The 23385-nt window shown below is 45.3% G+C and overlaps 1 protein-coding gene across 6 annotated transcripts in view; it reads right to left on the bottom strand.

Moving 5' to 3' along the window:
• NRG1 (neuregulin 1) overlaps positions 1–22425 on the bottom strand; it is a 183970-nt gene extending 161545 nt beyond the window's left edge. For 3 of the 6 annotated variants that reach the window (XM_064439485.1, XM_064439488.1, XM_064439489.1), the window contains exon 1: positions 22111–22425. In XM_064439485.1, the coding sequence (XP_064295555.1) occupies positions 22111–22321 (211 nt within the window). In that variant the 5' untranslated portion in view covers positions 22322–22425. The remainder of the gene's footprint in view (positions 1–22110) is intronic. The other 3 variants (XM_064439486.1, XM_064439484.1, XM_064439487.1) reach the window with 1 other exon arrangement.
• Positions 22426–23385: the final 960 nt, after the last annotated feature.

Below are 23385 nucleotides of genomic sequence, written 5' to 3'. Positions count from 1 at the left end.
CCTTTTTTTACCAGAAGGTATACAAACAGTTCAGCCAATGAGACCGAAAGCCACTTGCCTCTGCAGCTATGGCAAAACATAAAAGGAAACTGCAATGAAAAGGAAACATTTTTGTCACACTTGTTTGAAAATGTGTGCAGGCTACCTTCTGACAAAAGAAAAATTAAACAAAATTCTTAAGAAAAAATATTGCTAAATACCTGCAATCAGGAACAGCTCACAAAAAGATCTAATAGGAAGTATCTTCACTGGTTAAATTATTATACAAGATTAGGCATCCTTTTAAAGGTCAACCTCCAAAAAATCCATAACCACATGATCAGTAAAGCGTGCAGAAACATGTGATGGTCCAGCAATCACTGGAGGAGGGACAGGAACACTTTATGCAACTCTGAAATGGCTTCTGGACTGTAGGCAAAAGTTCAAAAATTATGCAGGAAAAATTACAAGCCTTTTTAAAAATATATTCCAGATCAACCGTAAGTGGTGAAATTACATACCAGGAAATCTGTGTGAATGCTAAGGAGTGGGCCACACAGGACTGGGGTCATCACAAAAATACAGAGAACTGTGAAATAGATCTCCAGACCATTAAGTCCAGCCTGGAGTTCTGGGTCTGTGATGATCAAGCCCACACTGCCAGGTGTTTATGTAACCTTTTGTCAAAATCCCTCAATGGGTTTATAATCTATGACTCTGTGAAGACGACTATAACATGCATTAAACAGTAATTATTTAACATACTATGTATTTTGTGATTGTGGCCACCAGTATCTATTGTTGGGGAGGAATTATGGCTTTTATTGTAGGAAGGTGATATTCTTTAGCAGAAGCCACAGGCAGACCTTCTAGAACCACTCAACTACATAAAGTGTACTAAGTAATGTGCATAATTTACCAAATCTTATTCCCCAATCTAGGATTTCAATTAACAGAACAGAGACTATATTGTAAAGTTTAGCTAAAAAGGAACTGGAGAATAAACTCCACATAAATTCTGAATAGGCTGCCAGTAAAAAGAATAAAGACATGGTAAATCAAGTAAACCTCCCTTCCCCCCAGTTCTTCTTTTAAGCTTACAAATGGTTTTCGTGTGTCACAGTTTTGGGTAAAATCACAGCCTGAAAATTGATTATATCAAGTGTGCAAGTATCCAGGGCTTTATTTGCTATACGATAAGAACTGAAGGCCCAGCACAGCACTAAGGTAAAATTCAGGCCCTGTGAAAATAAAATGCTTTGTCATTGATTCGATACAGCTACACTTTCACCCCAGAAGACGGAGAAATGTGCCACAGTCTTTCTAAGGGGAAAAATACAGATCTTATCTATATCCAAATTCGCAGATTTCTAAGTAAAGCATAAATCAATTTTATTTAAACCAATGCAAAGTCTCAGTGTGAACACACTTAAACTGATTTAAAGCTGATTTATGATTACACTCACATTAAAATCAATTCCTTAACAAATTAAGTTGAATCGATAAACTTCTGGATTAAATTAATCCTAACAGGTCTTTCTAGAGGCAATGTTCTCTCTGCTTCAATTGAATTGATTTAAGAAATCTGACTTTAATGACAGTGACTTTGTGTGTTAACACTCACACATGTTAACATGCATTCATCATTCAGGGTAGAAAGACATCAACGTGATTATAAACCTCTATGCAAAAGGACTAATCAGAACAACATCCCATCCCTTTCCTAGACTCCTTTTTGTTTCATTCTCAAGAATAATAGCCTTGTAAGCAACAATTTTGGTTTGCTACTACTAAGCTGGAGATTTTTGCATATCATCTCCTGTGATTGATCTGTCCCACATAATTTCTAGTAAAAGTTTAATTTTGTTGTTATTTCTGTGACAGGAAACTCTTTCCTTCCTTTTTAATTTCCAGCCAGGACACTGACTTCAATCATTAATCACCTGGACTGTATATACTTAGCATCCAGCATAAAATGTGCTGTTCTGTGGCTGAGAAATTACTGAAGAGCATCAATAGAATGACTGCAGGCCAATCTGCAGCAAAGCTGTTTCTACCACAAAGTTCCACTAGACCTCAACTCACCTCTGTTCAGCTTTGGACATATCAGCTGCAAAGACAGCAGCAATTTACACACTCCTTACTGTGCTAGCAGAGTCAAAATCTCATGCAGGATTTCCCTGAGACAACTCCCCAGAAGAAAAGCCCAGGTGAGGAAAAGCAAGAAGGTTCCCACATGCTGGTGTTGGTGTCACACTGTAGCAGCCCAGCAGATTGCTTATATATTTCTTGCAGAGACAGAATTAAAATAAAGGCTCCAGCCTCATCATATGTGGCCGCTGTGCCTCTCTGAAGCTATCTGAAGTAAATGACTGCAAAATTTCTTAGATGAGGCTGCTGCTCCTTGAGAAACACAGGAGTGATATTTCTTCAAGGAATAAGATGAGATCGAAGTATCAAACCAGAACCACATCTCCCTTTAGAGAGTGTCTGTGTAGTGTTCAGATTAATTCTTATGTGTTGTCACTTTTTTTTTCTTTTAGTAGCCTCAAAAAAAAAAAAAAAGCAGTCTTTCATGAACCAAACAAAACCACATTATCCTAAAAGATGCTATCATGTCAAGTTCCAATCTGGATTGTCATTGAAAATACCATGTAACAGGCAGAATGCATAACTTTCTCCCCAACTGTGCTGAACCTTAGGGGGTTGCCAGTCATCTCTTTTATCCAATTTTTCCAGAAGACATGAGAAACAAACTCATATTACATGAATAAATCAAAGATAAAGGCTTGATCCTAAAAAGATTTGGGAAAACAGGGGTTTATAATGGAAACTGTTGTGCCACCCAGCAGCAGAACTGGCAGGTGTACCAGGTTTCCAGTAAGACTCAGTCCTGCAAGGCGGCATGAGTACAGAGAACAGGGCTGTCTCATAGGAAGCCCAGCGGCAGGCAGGATTCACTTCCTGGTGATGAGCAAAAAGATGAGTCTGCTATTTACCTAAAATGATGTATCCACACCCGGCTTTTCTCCCTTTTTTCGTACCTCTGGCTTTTCTCTCACAGATCATTTCACTACTGCTGGCATCATGAAGCAACATGCACACCCCTGCTTAGCAATGTCCATTTATTCTCTTCATCATGAGCTGGGCAACGGCCTGAAGCCCATCCAGCATATCAAGGACCCTCTCTTGGGTCTCATAACACTCCCCTGTGTTTGGCTGTCACAACCACCAAAATATTCCCTTATTAATTACAGTCTGGGATTCTGCCTACACACTGGGGAGAAGATATAACTGTGGGGAGACCTGGTAACACAGGGGCTGAAAACCCCTGTGAAAAACAGACAAAGAAAATATATACCAAAGCCTCCTCCTGATGGACTGGAACCTGGTTCTAGCCATGTGTCCTAGCATTTCAGTACTTCCTTTTGCAAAACTTGTCTTACAACAGTAAGTACATAATAATGAAAGCTATGCAAATGAAAGCCACAAAAGATTGGTGGAAGAAGCCAAGAAAGATCTGAAACAGTATCAGAAAGGGGTGTTCAGAAGAAAGAACATAAGGGATGATTTCACCACATCTGCTGAAATTTAATATCCTGAGTCCCCCTTCTGGCTGCAAAGGGAATTTTATGTAGGAAGGAACCAAGCAGGACACCATTATTGCTAAGAGAAGTGGAAACAATCAAGACAGAAATGTGCTCTGTAGATGATAAGCATACTGTTTGCACAGTATTATCTAATTCTGAATCTCTGACAGTCTACTGAGAGATGTCATAAAACCCAACATGGCTGAAAAATGTAATAAAAACAACCAAGAGTATAATTATACTGAATGTCTACTGTATTGTTCCCCTTTAGTCATTGCTTCTGGAAAGAACTGAAGACAAGCTTTGGACTTTGGAAGTCATTATTTCCAGGTGTGATCTTCTTTTTGCAGAGTGTTTTATCTAATGAGCTTCAGGAATTTCCAGTAGTATATGAACAGATCAAGGATTAAGGAAAAACAGTATCAAATTAGCATTTTCCTGGAGCCTCCAGAACAATCAAGCTATTTGTGATGGAGGGAGAGTAAGTGAGCACACACTGTGTGTTCAGGGAGGTGTGAAAGGCCCCAAAAGCCATTCTTATTAATAGGTCTGACATGAGTTGAGAGTGCATAGAAGACGGTCAAAATCCAGCAAAACAACAACAAAGTGATCATCTCTGCTGGCAGTGCGTGGCACCTCCATCTGCAGCCTTCACAGACCTGTCCAGGGTTGACTGAACACATGACAAACACAGAGTCTAATCGTGGCAGTCCAGGTTTCCACTCGAACAAAGGCAAAAAGCCGCAGGGTGAGGTGCCCTCTTTCTCACAGTATCTTCATCCTGATCTTTCTGAGTAGATAAAAAAATTTTGACATTTTTCATTTCTCAGTATTTATCGGTGCTCATGAGATGGAACTGTTTTGATAGTAGTGAAAGGTTTGACGGCTGTTAATCCCCATGGCTTGCTTCCCCAATCTTAAACATAATTTAAATAATCAGAGGAAGCACTGACCTAAACAGCAGGTTTTAATCATCTTTTTCCTTTCTGTACCCCATTCTTTCTCCAAAATGAAAAAAAAAAAAAAAAAAGAAAGATTCTTACTGCTTGCTAACTATTATGACACTCTTATTTGTTATTAAGCATAGCCCTTATTCTCATTTTGATAACTCTGTTTTCCAGGCTCTCAGGATATGCTACCTCTGCCCTCCATTTAATTAGACATTGTATAACTGAACATACACATAACCACCCTATAAATTCTTAGATTTTTTTTTAATGCTGGAAAATAATCTGTTGTCTGATGTATTTGTTATTTGACTGATCATTCAGCAAAGGGATTGAGATTAAAATAAAGAAAAAGGGAATTTTGACAGGTCTTGCATTAGCTGAATCTGCTAGGCAGGAGAGGAGAGAAGAAAATATTTTACTGTTATGTTGTTTGATATCACAGTCAACTCAATAAACAAAGAAGGACTAAAAGTAACTTTATCAGTCACATTTGAGTGTGGTCATCATGTGCTTAAAAAAGGAGAGGCACCTCAGTTTTAGGGATACAATGGAAGAGAAAAATGCAGGTTTTCCCTGTTTTAACTCTCATTCAGCAACTTCACTTCAAAAAAATTGGTCATCACATTGAAACAGGTGAAAAACGTAAAAAACCCAACCTTTCTCAATCAGCAAAGCAGACGAGTCTAACATGCAAAAAATATCTCAGACAAGTGACATTTCTACACTTCGGGCTTTCCATGTGGGGAAGCTAGTTCATGGAATGGGATGAAAATTTACAGAGCTTTGATTATTTTACACTCAGTCACTTCAGGCATTGAATTCATATTGACTGGAGTGGCTTACTGCATTTTAAACTGGACTATCATGTTAGAATCCACAAAAATGAATGGTTCCTCACCCATGATAATGTGTCCAAGCAAATCAGAGAGAGGTACAGAGAGCCAGCCACATCATGCAGGCAGTCTGCCTAGCACAATACTTGTACTGTATCCCTTCTTACTAGGCATGATGTGAAATATTGTAAGACTGGATGGCTAGGCAGGGAGCTGTCCACCGGGGCTAAAATTTAAGAAAATCACTCTAAGGCAGGTGCATGGGATGTAGGAGGACAGTTAAGCTCAGGAAAAAAAAGACATCACCCTTTACAGAAGCTACAGTAGACTTGTGATGGGATAGCTGCACACAGAGAACAAGGAAGAAAACCTTGACAGAAACTATCAAAATCAGCATAGCTTTCTCCCTGACCTCTAAAATTCACTTCTGCGCAGACCCAAAAGCTGTATCAAGACATGCCAAGTGCTACGAAATGTGACTACTCAACTCTCCCATATGCCCCAGGTACCCTGGGCGAAAGGTCCTCAGCAGAGGTAAATTAAACTGGTGCATACAGCTGAGGACTCCATCTTTGGCCACTTTCCTTGCAACCTGTTGCTTGACCTTCGGCAACGTTTTCACACAGCCTAGGTTAAACCACTCCTATACCACACCTGATACATAGGGCTAGTCTCTGTACAGCCTGTGGTGAGGGGTGCAGAGAAGCCCCTTTGTACCCCAAGTGCCCATGCAACGGATGAGCGTGGCACAGTGCAGACTGATGCATGGGGAGCTGGGAAGGCGGGGTAGATGTGGAGGAATTAACCAGGATTCACTGAAGGTGTGCATTTTTCCTGCGTTAGTTAAATCCAATAAAAGATCAAAGCGGACATGTCCCTACCGAATTTGTGTGGCTTTATTTTAATTCATTCCCAAAGCAGGTTGAACTCCAATTCACTCAGAATGGTTCATTTCTGAACAGGAATGTCCACTCCAGGGCTTCCCAGAGTTGAACTCATTCACTTTAAATGTTAATATTTTGAGTGCCTTACCTGGACCAGTTGTAGGGCTGATCACCTGGAGGGTTTGTGCAGAGCAACAATTGGGCTTTAAATTCACAGTTTAGCTGACCAACCTACTCTTGTAGGCAAGCCATTGTTCTGGCATAAAAGCCTAATCAACTAAATCCGCCCCCCTCTGAAATGCTTATTCAAAGTTGCTGTGGTTCTGGTGCGGCCCGAGACATACCGCAAGGGTTCTGGCTCCGAGCTCTAAAACAATTAGTCTGGGGAAATTAAACGGTGCTTTCTGTGCACCTGTGACTGGTTTTGCTCCTGTGCCTGACAGCAGTGCCTCTCCGACACCAATGCACACAGGCTGCTAGCACCGCTCCCAGGGCTTGCTGTGCCCAGGCTGCACCCTCACAAAAAAACGTCGGGGATGATGGTGCTGTTTCTCATGAAGCTGAATGGAACCACTGGTTTGGCAAAGCAGCTGCTTGTGAGGGTCTCTGCTTAGAAGATTTATATTTTAAACAGGCAACAGCTAATATCAAGGGGGAACAGATACATTACCAGCAAGTAATTTCCAAGCAGCTAATAACTGTTTCCCTACCCACCAGATCCTAGGATGCATTTTCAGGTTTAAACATAACATATACATTGTAAATAGCGGAAACATCTGGGGTTTATTATAACACCACTTTGTTAGCCTTGGGCATTGTACAACTCCCGCAGGCCACGGTTCACCCTTGACCTGCCAAACACGATTACTGTACTCAGGCAACTTCCCCTGCTCCACAGCTGCTCGCCTTCCCCTCCCCTCCGTCAATACTCATTACCGCTGTCATTACGGCTACCATCCTTGAGCAGCCAGTCAAAAACGTGGGTTGCCATGGTCACTGCATGGAAACAGCGTGGCTGTGCGGGTGGGGAAAAGATGACGAGGATGGCCAGTGAAGTCATTTTGCCTGCTGACCCCAGGGGAAGTAGGGCTGCACACCACCACCTGCATCGGCAGCCTTTTGCCTCCTCCCACAAGACCACCTTCCCTCTCTGTCCCAGTCATCCCACCCTCATTGCAGGTTTGTCACACCTCAGTTTCCTCCCTTTCCCAATCTCCAGTGACCCTGTCCCTCTCCCCCACTCCTCCTGAACCCTCATTTTCCAGCCATGTCTTGCTTCCCAAGCTCCCACCCTCCTCCCTCCTTTTCTTGCTCTCCACCAAGGAACTATCTTCACTCACTCATTTCCCACTGCTTGATGTCCAGCCCCAGTAATTCCAGTCCCATCCCAGCACGTCACTTTTCCTCCATTTCTCCCCTCCTCTGGAACACACTCCCAAGCTGACTTGCCCCTGCCCCTGTGTGTGTAACAGCACAGCAGCACTGTGGGCTGGGGCTCTCGTTTCCCCTGGAGACTCAGCTGGGGATAGATACTTATCCCGGGCTAAGCAGCAAGGGGCAGGCATTATAGGGCTGTTGGGACAGGGGTAGACTGCAAAACTTTATCTGAACTAACTCAAAGTGTGAATCTAAAGTACTTCAGTTACACTATGGTGGGGACACACTTTCAGAAATAAAACGATCTTAATTCTGGCTGGTTTAGAGCTACGTAAGAAAAAAGAAATGCAAGTGGTGATCCAATATGGCTTCATGCATGCACTTTAAAACTCGTTTGGATGAGCTTTCCAGGTGTCCCTGCATAAACAGGCTGCTGACCACAGGCTCTTGCCTTCCAAGCATGCATAAGAAGTGCCTTTACTGCCTCCAGCTGATCCTCCCTGCTGAATGCCTGAAGAAGTAGGTAGGAGACCAGTGCTCAACATTGCTGTTCAGAAACACAGGAGAAAGAAAATAGATGTGTTTCCAGCATCCCTGTCCACCTGAGAACCAGGAGCAGACCCAGCAGCCTCCCAGCCAAGTCACAACCAGCTGCACCCCTGCTTAGAGCGCACAGGATTGAAACGGCTTTCCTATGAACCCTCTGTTACAAGAAGCCTACCCAAGAGGTAACAACCATTCCAGCAGCAGTACGTCCATTTGCAGAGTGCTATCAAAGCTCCTTTGCCACCCTTCCTTGATTAAAGCCTATTGATCGATGCTATATCCACCCTGGCCCTGGAACACAGAGTTCAAGTGCTGATTATGCTACTGGGGTAGTACCTCTATTCTCTCCCTTCCCTGTAAAATAAAGGCAAATTTCTGAAAATAAACATCTGAAATGTATTGCCTTTATAAAGTTTTATTACTCAGTAGCCTGGTAAAATCCTCTCTGTTAGGAAAAAAGATATGTAGCATTGTCTCTTTTTTTTTTTAAAGAATTATTTTAAAGTTTGTTAACTTCAATTTACTGACCAATTTAAATATCATCCTGGAATTATGCTATGGTAAAACAAATGTACATCTAGACAATAAATGGAATTGATTCTCTTATGGAGTAAAAGACCTTACTAAATGAGGTATTTAAATATAACCCCCAAACCCTCTCTGAAGAAGCACCTGGTAATTCACTTTTTGGATCAAATTGCAACTCCACAAAAACTTTATGACCTCATGTGGTCTTTCCACCCCCACATTCCTCCCTAGAAACATTATATACAGTATGCTCCAGGCAAGAGGGTTTGTTAGAAATGCTAAAGAGATGTAGCAGGCACCCGGGCAGCAGAAAAGCACTGAGAACATAAGAAATGGGCAGCTGCTTAAGGAAGGACTCTCTGAGATGCTGATACATTCATTCCCGGTCAAGTGCATATCCTCCACTCCTTCTTGAAAAATCCTCCACACCCAATATTTTCCCTTGTCAAGCAGGCTCACATGCCCACCCTTCACTCCATCCTCAAGCATGTTTCAGCACCCATAAAAATTACCATCCTGGTCAGACAAGAAGCTAGTCTAGCCTAGTATCCCATCTCCAGCTATGGCTGATGGTGGGTGACAGGGAAAAGAGACAAGAAAAAAGCAACCATAAAAAGGCAATGGCCTTTGGCCTTGCATTCATCCAAGTCAGTGAGCTGCAGAGGAAGGAGGTACTACTGGGTCAGGTGAGATGCTTGGGAGCCTTTGCGGTGGGAAGCAGATGCAGAAGCTGCCTCTTGCTCCTCTGGTGGGGCTCAGAGGTGGTGGGGAACCTTGGCTGGCTCCAGGAAAGGACCTAGCTCCTTGAGGTGAAGCTTTCCACTGCAGCAGAGATGGCAACCCTCAGGCAGTGTTACTGGACCCATGTGAACCCGGCAGATGGTCAGGGGAAGGATGTGCAAACACTTGTGAGGGTAATCCTGTCTTATGTTTTTTATCTTATCTACTCCCTCGTTATATAGCCAGCAGTCACCATGGTTTTGTGAATGGAAACAGCCTCACAAAAAAACTCCAGTTCTAAATACCCCAAGTTGTTGATTGTCCCTCAACTTCAAAGCAATTGATAGCCCATATTTGTGCATGGTTCTTTGGGATTGATCTGAAATGAACTGGGTTTTGCCATGAAACTGGTAGCAAGAAACATCATAAAACATGCCATGAAACAAGGTGATCCTGAGGCTGCTTAGTATTTCTTTAATTTGTCAAGAGAGTTGTTAACCAACTGTACTTTAAAAAAATAAAAAATCAAAAGGTACTCACTATTCTGGACATTTCAACACTTCCCTGCTGTGAGCCTTAGTGGAGAGATTCTGCTTTTCCATGAAAAGCTTGCTTCCCAACACTACGAAAAGAATATGCATTTGTTCCTCTTTAAAACATGAATACAGAATTAAAAGGGTTATTTGGGAAAATGCACTGCTTTCTCACAGTGCCTTTCAGTTCTATTCTTTGCAGACAGCAGTGATTTCCAAATTTGTGCCATCCAGCTGTTGGCATATTTCACGGGACCACTCCCCAAGGGGGTCTCTCCAGGAGCTCCAGCATTTTCATGGAACCATGAGTTAAAAATGGCTTAGAAAATAAGCCTTTTCTTTTCTTGACACTTCCCCAGTGGAGAAATTTTCTGATGTAATGTAACTCTAGGAGGTCTTGAACACTTCAAAATTAACTCCTCTGTTGCTGCAGTTGCGATAGCCCAGAGTGTATGTGTGTGCACAAGTGCGCATATATGTTTGCACTGATATTGCTCTAGCATGACTCCAGGAAAAAAAGTTTGCCTTCTCTTTCCAAAAGCTAAGTAAATAAGAGTAGAACAAGAAACAGCTATCACTTTGCTGAAGTAAAGAGGATAAGATGAAAAAGATGCTAAAACACCTCCAAAGGCACAAGCACTTGATTTCACAGATCAGCTGAGTTAACCATTAACCTCGTCAGCAAACATTAGGTATTTAATTTAATTTTCTTTCTCTCCCTGTCATCTCTAGGCCAGCAGACATGAAAGACTGCATCATTGCAATGTCTTCCAATTACTGTTTTTGCAAGACAGAAATCCATTTGTTACTCTCAGATCAAATAATCTGCAGTGTCATTAACTGCATTTTCACTTGGCTCTTTTGGGGCTCGCCAAAGGACACCCAAGGTGGCCTGCTCACAGTTTCAAATACACAGGTACCCATGTAGGCTGAGAGAAGAGGAAACCTAACTGTAGGCATATCTTCACCTTGCACTCAGCCCCAGCTAGTTCCATTTACCAGAGTGCTTAGGCAAGTGCTCAAGTTTAAGTCTGCAAATAGTCCCAGTGATGTTCAAGAAGTTTCATGCATTCCTGACAGGTCAACTTGCTTGTTAGTAGGGTGGAAGATCAGGCTACTTCCAGGGCCTAACTGTGCACAGGACAGACAGGAAGATACGCAGACTTGGTGACCCCAGAACTGCCTGTAATGAGTAGGCAGGATTGGATCCACTGTTCTGCCTAAGAGCTAAGGTCCCCTCTCAACTGCACAGGTGATTTTGCTACAGCTGGCATCAGGTATTTGTCTTGGCCATGGCTTTTTCCCCCCAAGTGTGTGATGAAAGCTTTTCTTCCCCTAGGGATTTGGCTCAAAATCACCAGCAGAAACTTTTATTCTTCACTGTGCTGTGTATGCAGGTTCCTGGGACACATTTAGGGAAAACTGCTTACACTGAAGCAAGTTAGCATTACATTCCATTTCTTGACACTTATTCACACAGTCTAAGGGCCCTCCAAAGTAGAATTATTTTTTTAGAGCTCAGAAATAGATGGAAAAAACTGACAATGGGCTGCCTCAAGATCCTTATTCTGATGCCCCTGGACAGCACAAAGTGCCTAAATCTTCTGGCACTGTGGGAAGCAAAGTGGCACTTCAAACTAAACGATGGTATAAATTGGAGCAATTTCTGGGCTACTTCATTTCATAGTGGTGATAGCAGGGCATGAGCAGCCTCCTGCCAAAGCACTGAGAAGCCTTTGGTACTGGAGGGAGTCTGGTGAAAATTTATGGTTTGGCATCCCCATGTAAGAGCATCTTGGATAAGTATGCAGAGGCTGTACACTGTGTGACAGAAGACAAGGTTCCCAAATATTTTTTGATTATGCAAGCATTTGAAGAGCTTGCAAAATGAAGTATTTTCATATGTCCTCCTGCCATTTCACCTCACTGACATGCTGTTTCATCGAGGTACCTTCAGGCAAGCTCACCGTGGCAGCCAGCACTCAGCACAACTCCTCACAGAAGAAGAGTCTGACCTTTTGGGAAACAAAATGGAAGTGGACACCAAAGACTCAAACAACAGACCCTGAGCAGAAAAAGAGCTATCTAGACCCGGCAGCTTACTTCAGCTTTGATGGCACTTGCACAGAAGGTCAACCTGAGGTAAAGCCATGGAACCCTAAAGTGAATCACGAGTAGCATTTAAAAATCCACCCTGAGACTAAGCCATCATCTGTCTATGGTGCCCTGGGCATCTCTCTTCAGCACCTCCCTGTAAGAGGAAGCAATATCACTGGCAGCAGCAGTGCAATTATTTCCATACCTTTAAAATAAAATGCCTACAGGAAGATACTGTTCTCTCAACAGCTCTTAGAAATTATATTGCCTCCTTTGTCCTTTCTTGCGGACATCAGTGAAGATGACATCCCCTTAACACCAAGCTCTGCCTTCATCCTGCTGTTAGGTACAACTCACACTGCAGTTCCCGTCTTGTACCCTACCTGGAAACTGGAAGCAGGCTGGTTATTGCCAACAGCTTCTACCAGTCAGGTGTGAGCTGGAGAAGGGATGAGAGCAGACAGCACTTTGGGGATGGGAGCAAGGACACGAGCAGCTAGGAGCAGTGGGTTCTGGCATTTGTGGAACTGCCATGAGCCTCAAGACAGACCTTGTAGCTAGGACGAGTGGTGAGCATTTTGAGAACACAGGAGTGGGCCTGAGTTAAAAGGATAGTTATCTACTTCAAATTCCTCTCTCTGACCTCATTTTAAAATCCCCCCCAAACCCCTAGTTATTGCTCTAAAGTAGTTTTCCAATTTCTGGCCTTGCGTGCACACAGCCAGGAAAATCTGTGCTCAGCATCAGTTTCAATTTCATTGACAGTTTCTTTTCCCCACAGTTCATTTTGTCATCCACCATTTGCACTTAACCTTTTGTACATTTGCAGCACCTTCTCACATGCCATGCGCAACATGCTTAAGAAAAAATCAAATTTAAATCAAAATGTATCAGCAGACAAAAAGATGAGGCCAGGACTGCTGGAATCTACAATGTTATATCTAGCAATAACTTGCTCAGAAGGTTAGGCTAGAAGCCTGACACACAGGAAAAAACTCACCCAGTAATTTCTGCATTCATCCCATAGCTTTTGATGGAACTATAGCATATCGTTCAAAAAATGACATCCTCACCTCAGAAGCTGTGAATGACAGAAATCCTTCACATGCCCAGGCAAGACCTTCCTCTGCTTAACTGTCTTCACTTTTAAAATCAGTGCCTTTTAGCTAACCTCATCATTGCACTGGCAGTTCCATTCATCCTCTAAAGCTCCCACAGAGAATACACTCTTTACAGTGTGCTTTATACCTCTGCATTTCCAGTCCACCCTTTCCAAGAACATGTCTGGCTAGCAGCTTTCATGTTTTCAGGTTCACTTTTCAAAAGCTTAGCTAACTTCTCCAAAACTGCCTGCTCTTGAGATAATCACGACACTGCTGTGAAGCTGGCATGGTTCATTGCAGAAGTACAGCAGAGGGCAGAAACAAGGCGATGGCTACCTTGGAACACAGTTTTTACAGGTCATATTGCTCCCACTGGAGGGGAGAAGCTCTGCATGGGAAGCTTCTCTTCTGCTCTTGCAACAGGACATGCTTAGAATCAGCCTGCTGGAAATTTTTTCTACTACTACCTTCTCTCTGAGGGTCTCTCAAATCCTACCAGCGACACTCCCTGAACATGCAGGTCTGGCACAGAAGCACAACTGATTTCTTACCTGATGTACTTCATCCCCATACCCTCCCCATGGAAACAGCTCTGGCCACAGAGGTGGCTGCACAGGACCAGTGGGGCAGCAATGTTCATGCTACCTAAAAAGACCCCCCATCTTTCTACCCCCTCTGCAATAGACATATCAACAATGCGCAGTGCCCTGCAGGTAACCCATTTTCCAGAGGGAAAGGAATTTTTTTGCACACCAAAGAGCAGGGCAAAAGACAGGCTTGTGTTACCTGTATGTTATTCTTATCTCTAGAATGGCCATACATCAGGAAACAGGGTGGTTTGAAGAAAGAGGTTAGACTGAGGGTCAGGAGACTTTATTTCTGTGCTGGCATCAGACTCTGGTCTGGTGTGACCTTGGACGTGCGTAGACTGTAGGCTTGTAGGCAATAGGATCTTGCTTTCAGACTGAACTTGCTCCACAGAGGGAATTTGAAGGGTAGAGATTTCAGCTAGACCTCGAAGGACTATGATGACACAAACAATACCAGTTTATGTAGCGCAACTCAAGGCTACATGCAAAAACATATGCACAGAATAATGGGCCTTGTTTCATTTACTGGAGTCTGTTCCAAATATAATGCAATAACTCAGAGCAGTTTTCAGTGTTGTTTCATATATGGGTGCAATATACCATTGACAGAACCGCCCCTTTTCTCTCCTTTCAAAGTACAGTGAACTTCCCCAAAGGAAAACTAGAAAGTCTGTCACTGTAGAAGCCAGCAATCATGCTAAAATATCACATACATACACACACACACACACACACACACACACAGAGTCTCCCAATATCGAATTTAAAATTTAACTCTTCTGGCAGTAACAGGAGTGGGAACAACCTCTATCAGTCACCTCTGCAACTGGATGTTACTGGGATTTTGTTTAGTCATCTCAAGTATGCATTCATGCTTCCGTAACTGTCTTCGAAGAAATTAACCATTAGCCGTAGGACATGGCACGTGGTTGACTCAGAAGTGAAATGAAAGCTGTTAATGCAGGAGAAAGGCATTGAGCAAGGCTCAGCCTGAGTCCAAGTCTGAATGCCAAGCCCAAACTGCCTGACCTGGATTCCCCCTGCCTACAGAGGTGGAAGGACCATCAGCTCGTAAAACCTGCCAAAGAGATGCACAGAGGGAATGAGGAAAGGCTCCCAGGCGAACTGTCACAAATGGATTAGCATCTCTCTTCCTCCCTGACCTGTGAAGCCTGTGGACTCCTTGTCAAAGCTAGGAGGAGTCAAAAGGTCCACAGTGAACAAACTATATAACATGGCCAATTTCTCCCCAAATCTAATGCTCTCACAGAAAATCACACAACCAGAAATGCAAAAACAGACACAGGAGTATTCTGTGCACAAATAAAACACTAGCAGTTATTCCAGACAGAAGGTTACTTTGAAGACCCCTGTTTGTCCCTCACAAAATACCTTGCTTTATATTGTTTTTTTCTCCGTTAACAGAAATAGAGCAGAACAGAAGGACAGGAAGAAGGACAGATGGATGGAAAGGAGGAAGAGAAAAGAAGAAAAAGGAGGGAGGGAGGGAGAAACAGAGAGAAAGGGGCAAGGATGGGGAAAAGAAGGGAGGGTGGAAGAAAGAGATGGAGGAAGAAAAGGACAGAGAGGGAGGCATAAAAGGACAGCAGCACAGATGGATGGAAAGGAAGAAGGGAGGGAAGAAGTGAGGGAGAAAAAGAAGAAGGAAAGAAGGAAGGAAGGGAATAAGGAAGAGAAGAAGAAAGGGAGGGAGGGAAGAAAGGAAAGAATGAAGGAAAAGAGGAGAAAAGCACGCGTGTGAACATCCCTGTGACCTCACACTGGATCTTTCACACTTGTATTTCATGGGATTAGAGCAGAGTGTTGGCCAGGACCCAAGTCTTGCTCACAGCTTTTCTACCAGTTTACCTGCACATCCACTGAGCTGCGGCGCGACTTACCAGCCCCCCACCCCGCCTTCATTTTCAGGAGGCTACTTTCCAAACGCCATCCTCGCATCACTCTCCGATATTGGCGAAGTACCCACAGAGCCAAAGGACTGAAAATCACCCTCCTAAGTCTCCCCACGGCTCAGCCCAAAGCGCCGCTGCCCTGGGGCAAGGGGCAGCCACCACCGTGCAGGGGCCGGGGGGGCCGAGCGTGGGGGGGCGAGCGGGGGGGGCCGGGGCTCCCGCTCCGGTACCTGCCCGGGGCCGCGGCAGCAGCGCGCTCCCGCCGCACCCTCTCGCGGCCGCCGCCGGCAGCGGCAGCGGCACCGGCACCCCTCCTCAAGCCCTCCTTCCTTTCCTTCAGGCCACCAACGGACACTTTTTCCTTTCATTATTGTTTTGATCATTTTCGTTGTTTTCAAAGCAGCACTTCCACAGACGCCTCCGTGAGCATCACATGCAAGCACCACCGCGGTGCCGGCGCGGTTCCTCCCTCACTGGTGCGTCTGCCGCCTGCAGTCCCGGCACCGACACCGTAACTCTTCAAACGCAAGCCTCTCACTCTGTATTTTTTCGGGCTGGAACAGGACCTCCCTTCGCCCCCGCCGACCCCAGGACTCCGTGTAGTTGAGGGAGCAACTGAGGGTTAACTGCAACAGTTCAAGCACATTCAAGCGGTTCTTTGTACAGCTAGAGTGACTCACACAAAATATTGACACTCGGTTTGTTTTCTTGTATCATAACGGAACATGATAAACTATCAGTACTGTTAAAGGCGCATTCACTCTTGTTACTTTTGGAATGTTAACAAAACACTGATTTGGTAAGAATTCATAGCATTTCCAGAGCTTCTGACACCCTGCGACATGATTGTTCTTCACTGTTTTGCTTTTGGATTTAAGTACCTGCCTCAAAGGACTATCAGATGCTTAGGGATAGTTTAAAAGGGGGAGGTCGGGGCAGGGAGGTGCTTGGAGGAAGGTTTTCCACAGTTCAGCACTTAGGTCGCCTTACTTTCAGAATAACAACTCAAGTGCCTAAAGTAGAATCTGTTGTCAAAGATGCTCGGTAGCTCTTCCTTGATTTTTGTGGCTAGATATTAATGAACTGAGCACCCACCAAGTTTGCTTGAAGACCCTGTGACTTTGATTCAGCAGGTGAGATAAGTGGGCTGCCCCAAATAGTGAGTGCTGAAGTCTTCTGAAAGATCTGCTGCATAGGATTCTTTTCTTTTTGCACTTACGAGAGCTGTTTCAAACTGTTTCACGCGACTATTTTTTTTTTCCTTTTCAGTTAGGGCCTTTCCAGAAATCCAAGAAAAGAAGCCCACAATTGCAAATAGACAAACTCAGATTTGAGTGTCAGCTCACAAGCTTTGCCAGGGATTAATGTTTTAAAATCCTTGCATAGCTTAGCAGATCTTGGTATTTCTATACCCAAGATAAAAATTTTGTTCAGCCTTCCCCAGCTATCAATATTTGCACAAAGTTCAGAACAGTTTCTGCATTTATTTCATGGGGGGAATGTCTTTCTATACACATGCAGTATTTACTGGACAACTGTACTGGTATGTCCTCATAATTTTATTTGCATTCCCATGACTACAGTCAAGTACTACTTGTAGTGTTAAGTCAAAAAAGGTTGAATGGTGACTAATCTCATTTATTCAAAAAACAGGAACACACTCGCATGCTTTTTAAAGGATTCATTCTCAAAATTGCTCTGAAGATTGTGTGGAATGTTTGGAGCATTCAGGCATCGCACACAGGTGGAGAGGCTTTCCTCCCAGAAAAATGTACAGGCATACCAGCAGCGCATAAATATTTTGGCCTGGAAACACCAGAAGTTGTCACTCCTTCTAAGCAATGGTTTGTCTCTAGAATTGGAGAAGTTTTACCAGAAATCACAGCTCTTATTCCATCTCCAAGGCTCTTGCCTTCAATTCATGCGAAAATATTAACCTGCCTTCTGACCTCTCTGTATGAATACTGAGTATTAGTTTAAATTTTGCAAGCCTCAGACTGAGCTGTAATCCTCCCAGTCAAGCCCTGACCTGCAACCTGGTCTTTTATATGATCAAAACTATTTCTTCCTCTGTTAACCAAGCCTGCTAACAGGATGCAGTCAAAGGTGATGCTTAGTCACACTCATCCCATCTGAGCTTCGTGCTGTCTATTTTGTCATGTAGTCTCAAAAGTCTGGCATTTTATCTAAGTCTAAATTAAATTTCTCACCAGGAGGTACTTATTTTCTGTGCCCCTTCTCTGGGCTCTATGTTCAGAACAATGCTGCTGAGGTTCTTCACTGAAATGATGATTGGGACCCATCTTTGCTGCTCTTCCCTCTTCCCCCACCAACTTTGTCTTTCTATACCAGGTTCCTACAGAGCCTTGCTCTTCCTACCAGTGCTGCTGGACTAGAGAGTGGCTGACATAGCTCATCGCCACACAGTTCGCTGCTCTGACAGCACTGTCAGTCTTTGCACCCATCAAGATGTTGTGTTTTTTTTCAGAAATACTTCATGTCTTCTCACACTTTGTCCTTTCAAGCCCAGCAGCCTCTCCCTCATCTTCTCTGCTAAGCAGAAACCAGCTGAAAACTCACATTCCCCAAGATGTCTGCAAACACTTGACCAAGGGGCTGGGCAGCTGATGTGCTGGTGCACCACCTTATTTACCAAAACACAGCTCTTCCACAAAGGGATTTTTCCTGGGCTGATTCGTTTCTCTCACTTCACTAGCACTACCTTACATGGTCCAACACTAAGGCTGGGCTGGCAGAAGGTTCAAGAGCTAACACAGCAGGCCCACTCCCAGCCTCCCTGCTCCTGCTATAACAACAGCACCCTGAGTCTGGAGCAGTGCTTCTGTGAGGGGAAGGTCTGGAGACCTTGCTTCACCACCTCAGCTTCCCTGCATTAGGTTTCTCTGCCCTGACTGGATATATTTTCAGTCCACTGGTGATGCCCTAGGAAGCTCCGCTGGCAGACTTGTCAAGCCTGTCTGCATGCTCAGTTGGCATAGAAGTTCAGTGAAATCACTCGGAGAAAAGCTGTGAGCTTCTGTCCACTTGTAATACTCTCTCCTCAGTTTTCCACCCCATGTATTTATCAAGGCCCAGAGTGCCCTGCCGAAGGAAGATACAATTCCTCTGGACCTGACATAAACCAGACAGAATCAGTTTGTTCAAGATGACTTGAAGGGGGGCAAATATTCTTCTACATAATTTAAGTGACAAAGAAACCATAGAAACATGGACCTCCCCAACCTTTTGTAACAGAGCCCACATTTCACCTGGGCAATGGAAAACATGGTGATTTTTTTTCTGTGTTACCACTGTACAGCTAAGCAGAGGAGACCAAACCTGCTCAGGTTTTTTATTCAGTAACTCTCTTCTCCAACAGTAATTTTGGAGTTCCCAGCTAAGTTATGACAGAATATAGTAAAGAAACATCTTCTCATACACTTTTTTTTCCAACTAATAACACTGATTCTCAACCTGGTGACAAGTTACCACAGGACAATGCTTCCAGACCCAAGACTGAAGGGATATGTGATATACTTTGACAGCCAAAAGCAAACTAAGCTGAAAGAAGCTATGATCAGAAAAAACAGCACCAAACAAAAAACTCAGGATCTGCTAAGGACTTCTGTGCTTGCTAGTGCGCAGACCTTAAAACTGGTGACTGGCTGCAAGCTACTCATGGAAGACCATGAGTAGAGGCAAACTACTGACAGAGGAGAACACAGCAGAGAAGAAGACAATTCCTGACATAATTCAGTTTAAGAAAGCATGTAACTAAAAAGCAAAACTTTCAAGGCCTTTCAGACTGCACATCCTAAACACACCAACTGGTCATCAGGTAGGACTGCAAAACTCTATTAGCAAAAAGGAGAAATCGTGGTCCCACCAAAGTCAGAAGGCCTTCGTATAATCCCTAGTAAATACTGCATGTGCAGCCCAGTCATTAATTCAAGCTGTAATATATTGAACAGAGAGAATAAAAGTCCATTGCATGAAATGTAAAACTGCTGTCTTGCTACTCTTTATGTTAGCCAGTCTTTCTGCTCTTTCTCTTCTAAAATACCAGTTCTTGTTCTAAGTGTCCCCCAAAACAGAAAATATCCTTCACTAACAGGTTAGATAAAATTTATAAATGTAACATTGCCAGATGACATTATGTGATGGTAAGTCAAGTGTACAGTGATGTCTTACGCTATATTTTATTCTTCTGTTAGATACCGTACCTGCAAACACTACGTGGATTAGCTACACATGTGAATTACCCTGCCACACACACTCATCTTGGAAGGAGGGGGGGTTTAATTACATAAGATAGAAGAATGCACAGTTCTTGCCCACACAGGAAACTTTGGACTAGTAATGTCAGGTATGGGTGAAGGTGGTACTCTTCATACTGACAAAAACATACTGGGACTTTGGAGAACTGAGGTAAGCTCTTGCCAGAAAAGATGGACTTTTTCTGGTTCAGACACAGACATATTTTGCCTTAGTAGGGACATGAGTCCTCTGGAGTTTTAGCAAAGACTTAGGAGCTAGCCATGATATGAACCGTGCCTTGGTGAAGCTCAATCTATACTTGCCACCTTTCAGTTTTTCAGATACAACTCTCACCATGGCAGACATGATCAAACCACAGCACCAGAACTGGGAATTAAATACACACGGATACCTAGATTTTAGGTGATATATACCTGAATGGATTCTTCAGACTTCTGCAACCCTGCTCCACTGGAGATGGAAAACTATCCACAGAGCAGGAAAAAGAAAGCTCTCCTACAAGAATGGAATGGGACACTGCGGGACTCTGAGGTGCGCACAGTCAGAAAATGCATGTCTCCTTTACGCTTCCTCGACAGAGCTTTCCTGACACAAATCCTCCAACATGTCACTGGCCTCCTATTTTCTAAGTCAACCACAAAACCAAACAAAAAAGACCCAAACATTTCAAACAGCCCAGCTGTCATGGTTAAGTTTGCCAGAGGTTTATTGTTCCAAGAGGCAATTATTTTTAGCAGGAGCTGCTCACGATGCTTGCATAGTGTAGCGGCAAGCAGCGTTATAAAAACCCAATGCAGTGAGAGAGGGAGAAAAAAGGTTGAAAGGAGAGTTTGCCCCTAGCTTGGTGTAACAAGGGAAATCTCCCTTGCTGTACCTGAAAACTCATTTATACCCACTACTGAGCAGAAGCTGGGTGAGCAGTGTGTTCAAGAGACACAGAGAAGAAGAGAAGGCATTGGGCAGTGCTAGTTTGTAAAGATTATTAGCCCAAAGGGATACCTGCTGCTGCTGAATCACACAAATCTTCCCTGAGGGCTGACGATTAAAGTCTACAGCAGCATCATGTTGGCCGTGATGCCCTAAGCAAAATTATCATAGAAATAAATATATGTAGAAAGTTTTACTCTTCTGGACTTTCTGTTTATTTGGCTGTTAGGGGGGGTGGGGGGCAGGGAACCCAAAGCAAAAAGGAAGCCCAAATTCAGCAACCGGCTCTGATTTTCATATGCTTCTTTTAAAACAATTTCCCACAAACAGCAAAGAATTCAAAGAAAGAGGCAAACTAGCCAATAACTCTAGTTATACATTGCTGTTGCAAAAAGCTAAGTGCATCTGTATGTGCTGCTAGGCTTTCTGATAAACTAGGTGGCATTACATGAGCTCTCTAGGAAAAGCATCATGTGTTCATATGTGCTTGTACTGCACTAGGAGTCTTGATCTTTACTGGGGCGTTTGGCTGAGAGAAATAACTACAGCAGCATGCTCAGCTGCGACCCTACCTTTTGGTCAGTCCACAGAGTCCTGCCTCTGCAGACACCTACAAAGAATGAGAGTATCACTGGCAAGAATCTTTGCGCTTAATAATGGGGATACGTAAGAGAAACAACACGTGCTGCTAAGCGAGCGAAGGATCCTCTTTGATCGATCATCCCCGAGTAAATAGCTCCAAGTTTAGACAAAACGCCCCGCACAAAAGTTTGCTATCTTTTCAACTCAGCTAAGTGATTTCTGGGGAAAGGAAGGGACAGAAAACGTGCTTTGTAATAGGAGAGATAGTCCCACACCCTCAAAAAAAAAAAAAAAAAGGAAAGAAAGGAAAAAAAAAAAAAAAAAAAAAGGAAAAAAGCAACAGCTGGCCGAGAACCGCTCAGGGTTTCGGGGCCGGGGCCGGGGCCGGGGGGAGGGGAGGGGGGGGGTTGACAGACCGGCCCGCGGCCGGACAGCGAGGGGATCGCGGAGGCGCAGCCGCCTCCGCCGCTCGGCGAGGCCGGGGCAGCTCGGCCAGCAGCCGCCGCCGCCGCCGCCGCCGCGGGGCAGGGAGCCCCTCCGGGCCGGGCAGGGCCGAGGCGGGCAGACACGGGGCGGCGGCGGCGGGGCCCGGGGATGCGCCCGCTGCGTGCGGCCCCGCGGGTGCGGGAGGAGCGCGGTGGGTCCGCGCAGGGCGGCCCCGCACCTGCCGACGGGCTTACCTGTGGCGGACCCGGGCGCCTCGCCCTCCTCCGGCGGAGCGGGCTTCTTGCCGGGCCCTTTGCCTTTCCTCCCCTTCCTGCCGTTGCCGTCTTTTTTCTTCTCGGCCACCCCGGCTCCGGCCGCCGCCGCGCTCCCCGCCGCCGCCATCCCCGCGGCCGCCCCCTCTGCCGCCGCCGCTGTCGGTTCCCGGAGCGCCCGAGGCTCCAGCATCGCTCTTGCCCGCCGCCGTCGCCTGGGACTTGGAGCAGCGACTTCCTTGGAAGTTTTTGGAAACTCCTCTCCGGGCCTTTTTTTTTTTTCCCTTCACCCCCCTCCCTCCTCCTCCACCCCCTTTTTTTTTTTTTTTCCCTTCCTCTTTTCCCTTTCTTTCCTAATAATAATAATAATAAACTCCAGCCCACATACACACCCCCTCGGCACACGCCTTACTAATGCCCGCCCCGGGCACGGCACGCTTGCTCTCGGGAGGAGCCTGCACGGCCCCAGGGTGTGGGGCGGCCCCCCGGCCCCGGCCCCGGCCCCGGCCCCAGCCCCGGGGAGGCACCGCGGGTCCGGCGGGGCGGGGCAGGGCAGGACGGGGCGGCTTGTTGCAGCCTGGTGCCGCCCCACCGATCGGCCAAGCCCGCGGCTAATCGCGGACGCGGGTGGCTCCGCCGCTGGACGACCTGTGGGCGCGCCGCGGGGGAGAGGCGCGGGGCCTCTCCCCGGGCCGCGGGTGGCCCCGGCGCGGGGTCGGGGGTGGGAGAAGCGAGAGGCGGGCGCGGCTGCGGTGGCCCCGCAGGGTGCTTGCGTCCTCCTGCTTACGCACCTGCTTAAGCTGCGGCTTCCTGCGGGGTTACCGGCAGTGCCGCCCCCCCGGCGGTAGCGGATGCTCAAGGGAAGGGGGGTTTGCAAGGCCAGCGTGCACTCCCGCACCTGGTGCTTTGGAAGGGGATCCTGCCCCCGGCGAGGTCTCACAGTCCGTATTCTCGCTCTGGGTCCCTTCCTACTTTTGTATCCTCTCACGGGGCTGATCCCAGCGCGACCGGTTCTCACAACTGAGACTTGGTCAGGCCAAGCCTTGCTGCAGCCCATAGATGAAACTGCACCTGATACAGCCGTACCTGACACCGCTTTAAAGTAACTGTTAACTGTGTAAATACACCAACTGAACTCCACTGTCACACAGAAAACTTCAAGAATCTGCCCATGTAGTTGGTCAGTTAACCTGAGCTGTATTCCCTGCTGGTGCCAATAACCATTATCTGCAGGAGATGCACTTAACACCATTAGGT

Source organism: Phalacrocorax carbo, chromosome Z (assembly GCF_963921805.1).
Source record: "Phalacrocorax carbo chromosome Z, bPhaCar2.1, whole genome shotgun sequence".
NCBI classification, from domain to species: domain Eukaryota; kingdom Metazoa; phylum Chordata; class Aves; order Suliformes; family Phalacrocoracidae; genus Phalacrocorax; species Phalacrocorax carbo.
The sequence above is the reverse complement of the archived record's forward strand: the minus strand, read 5'-3'. Positions and strand labels throughout refer to the sequence as shown.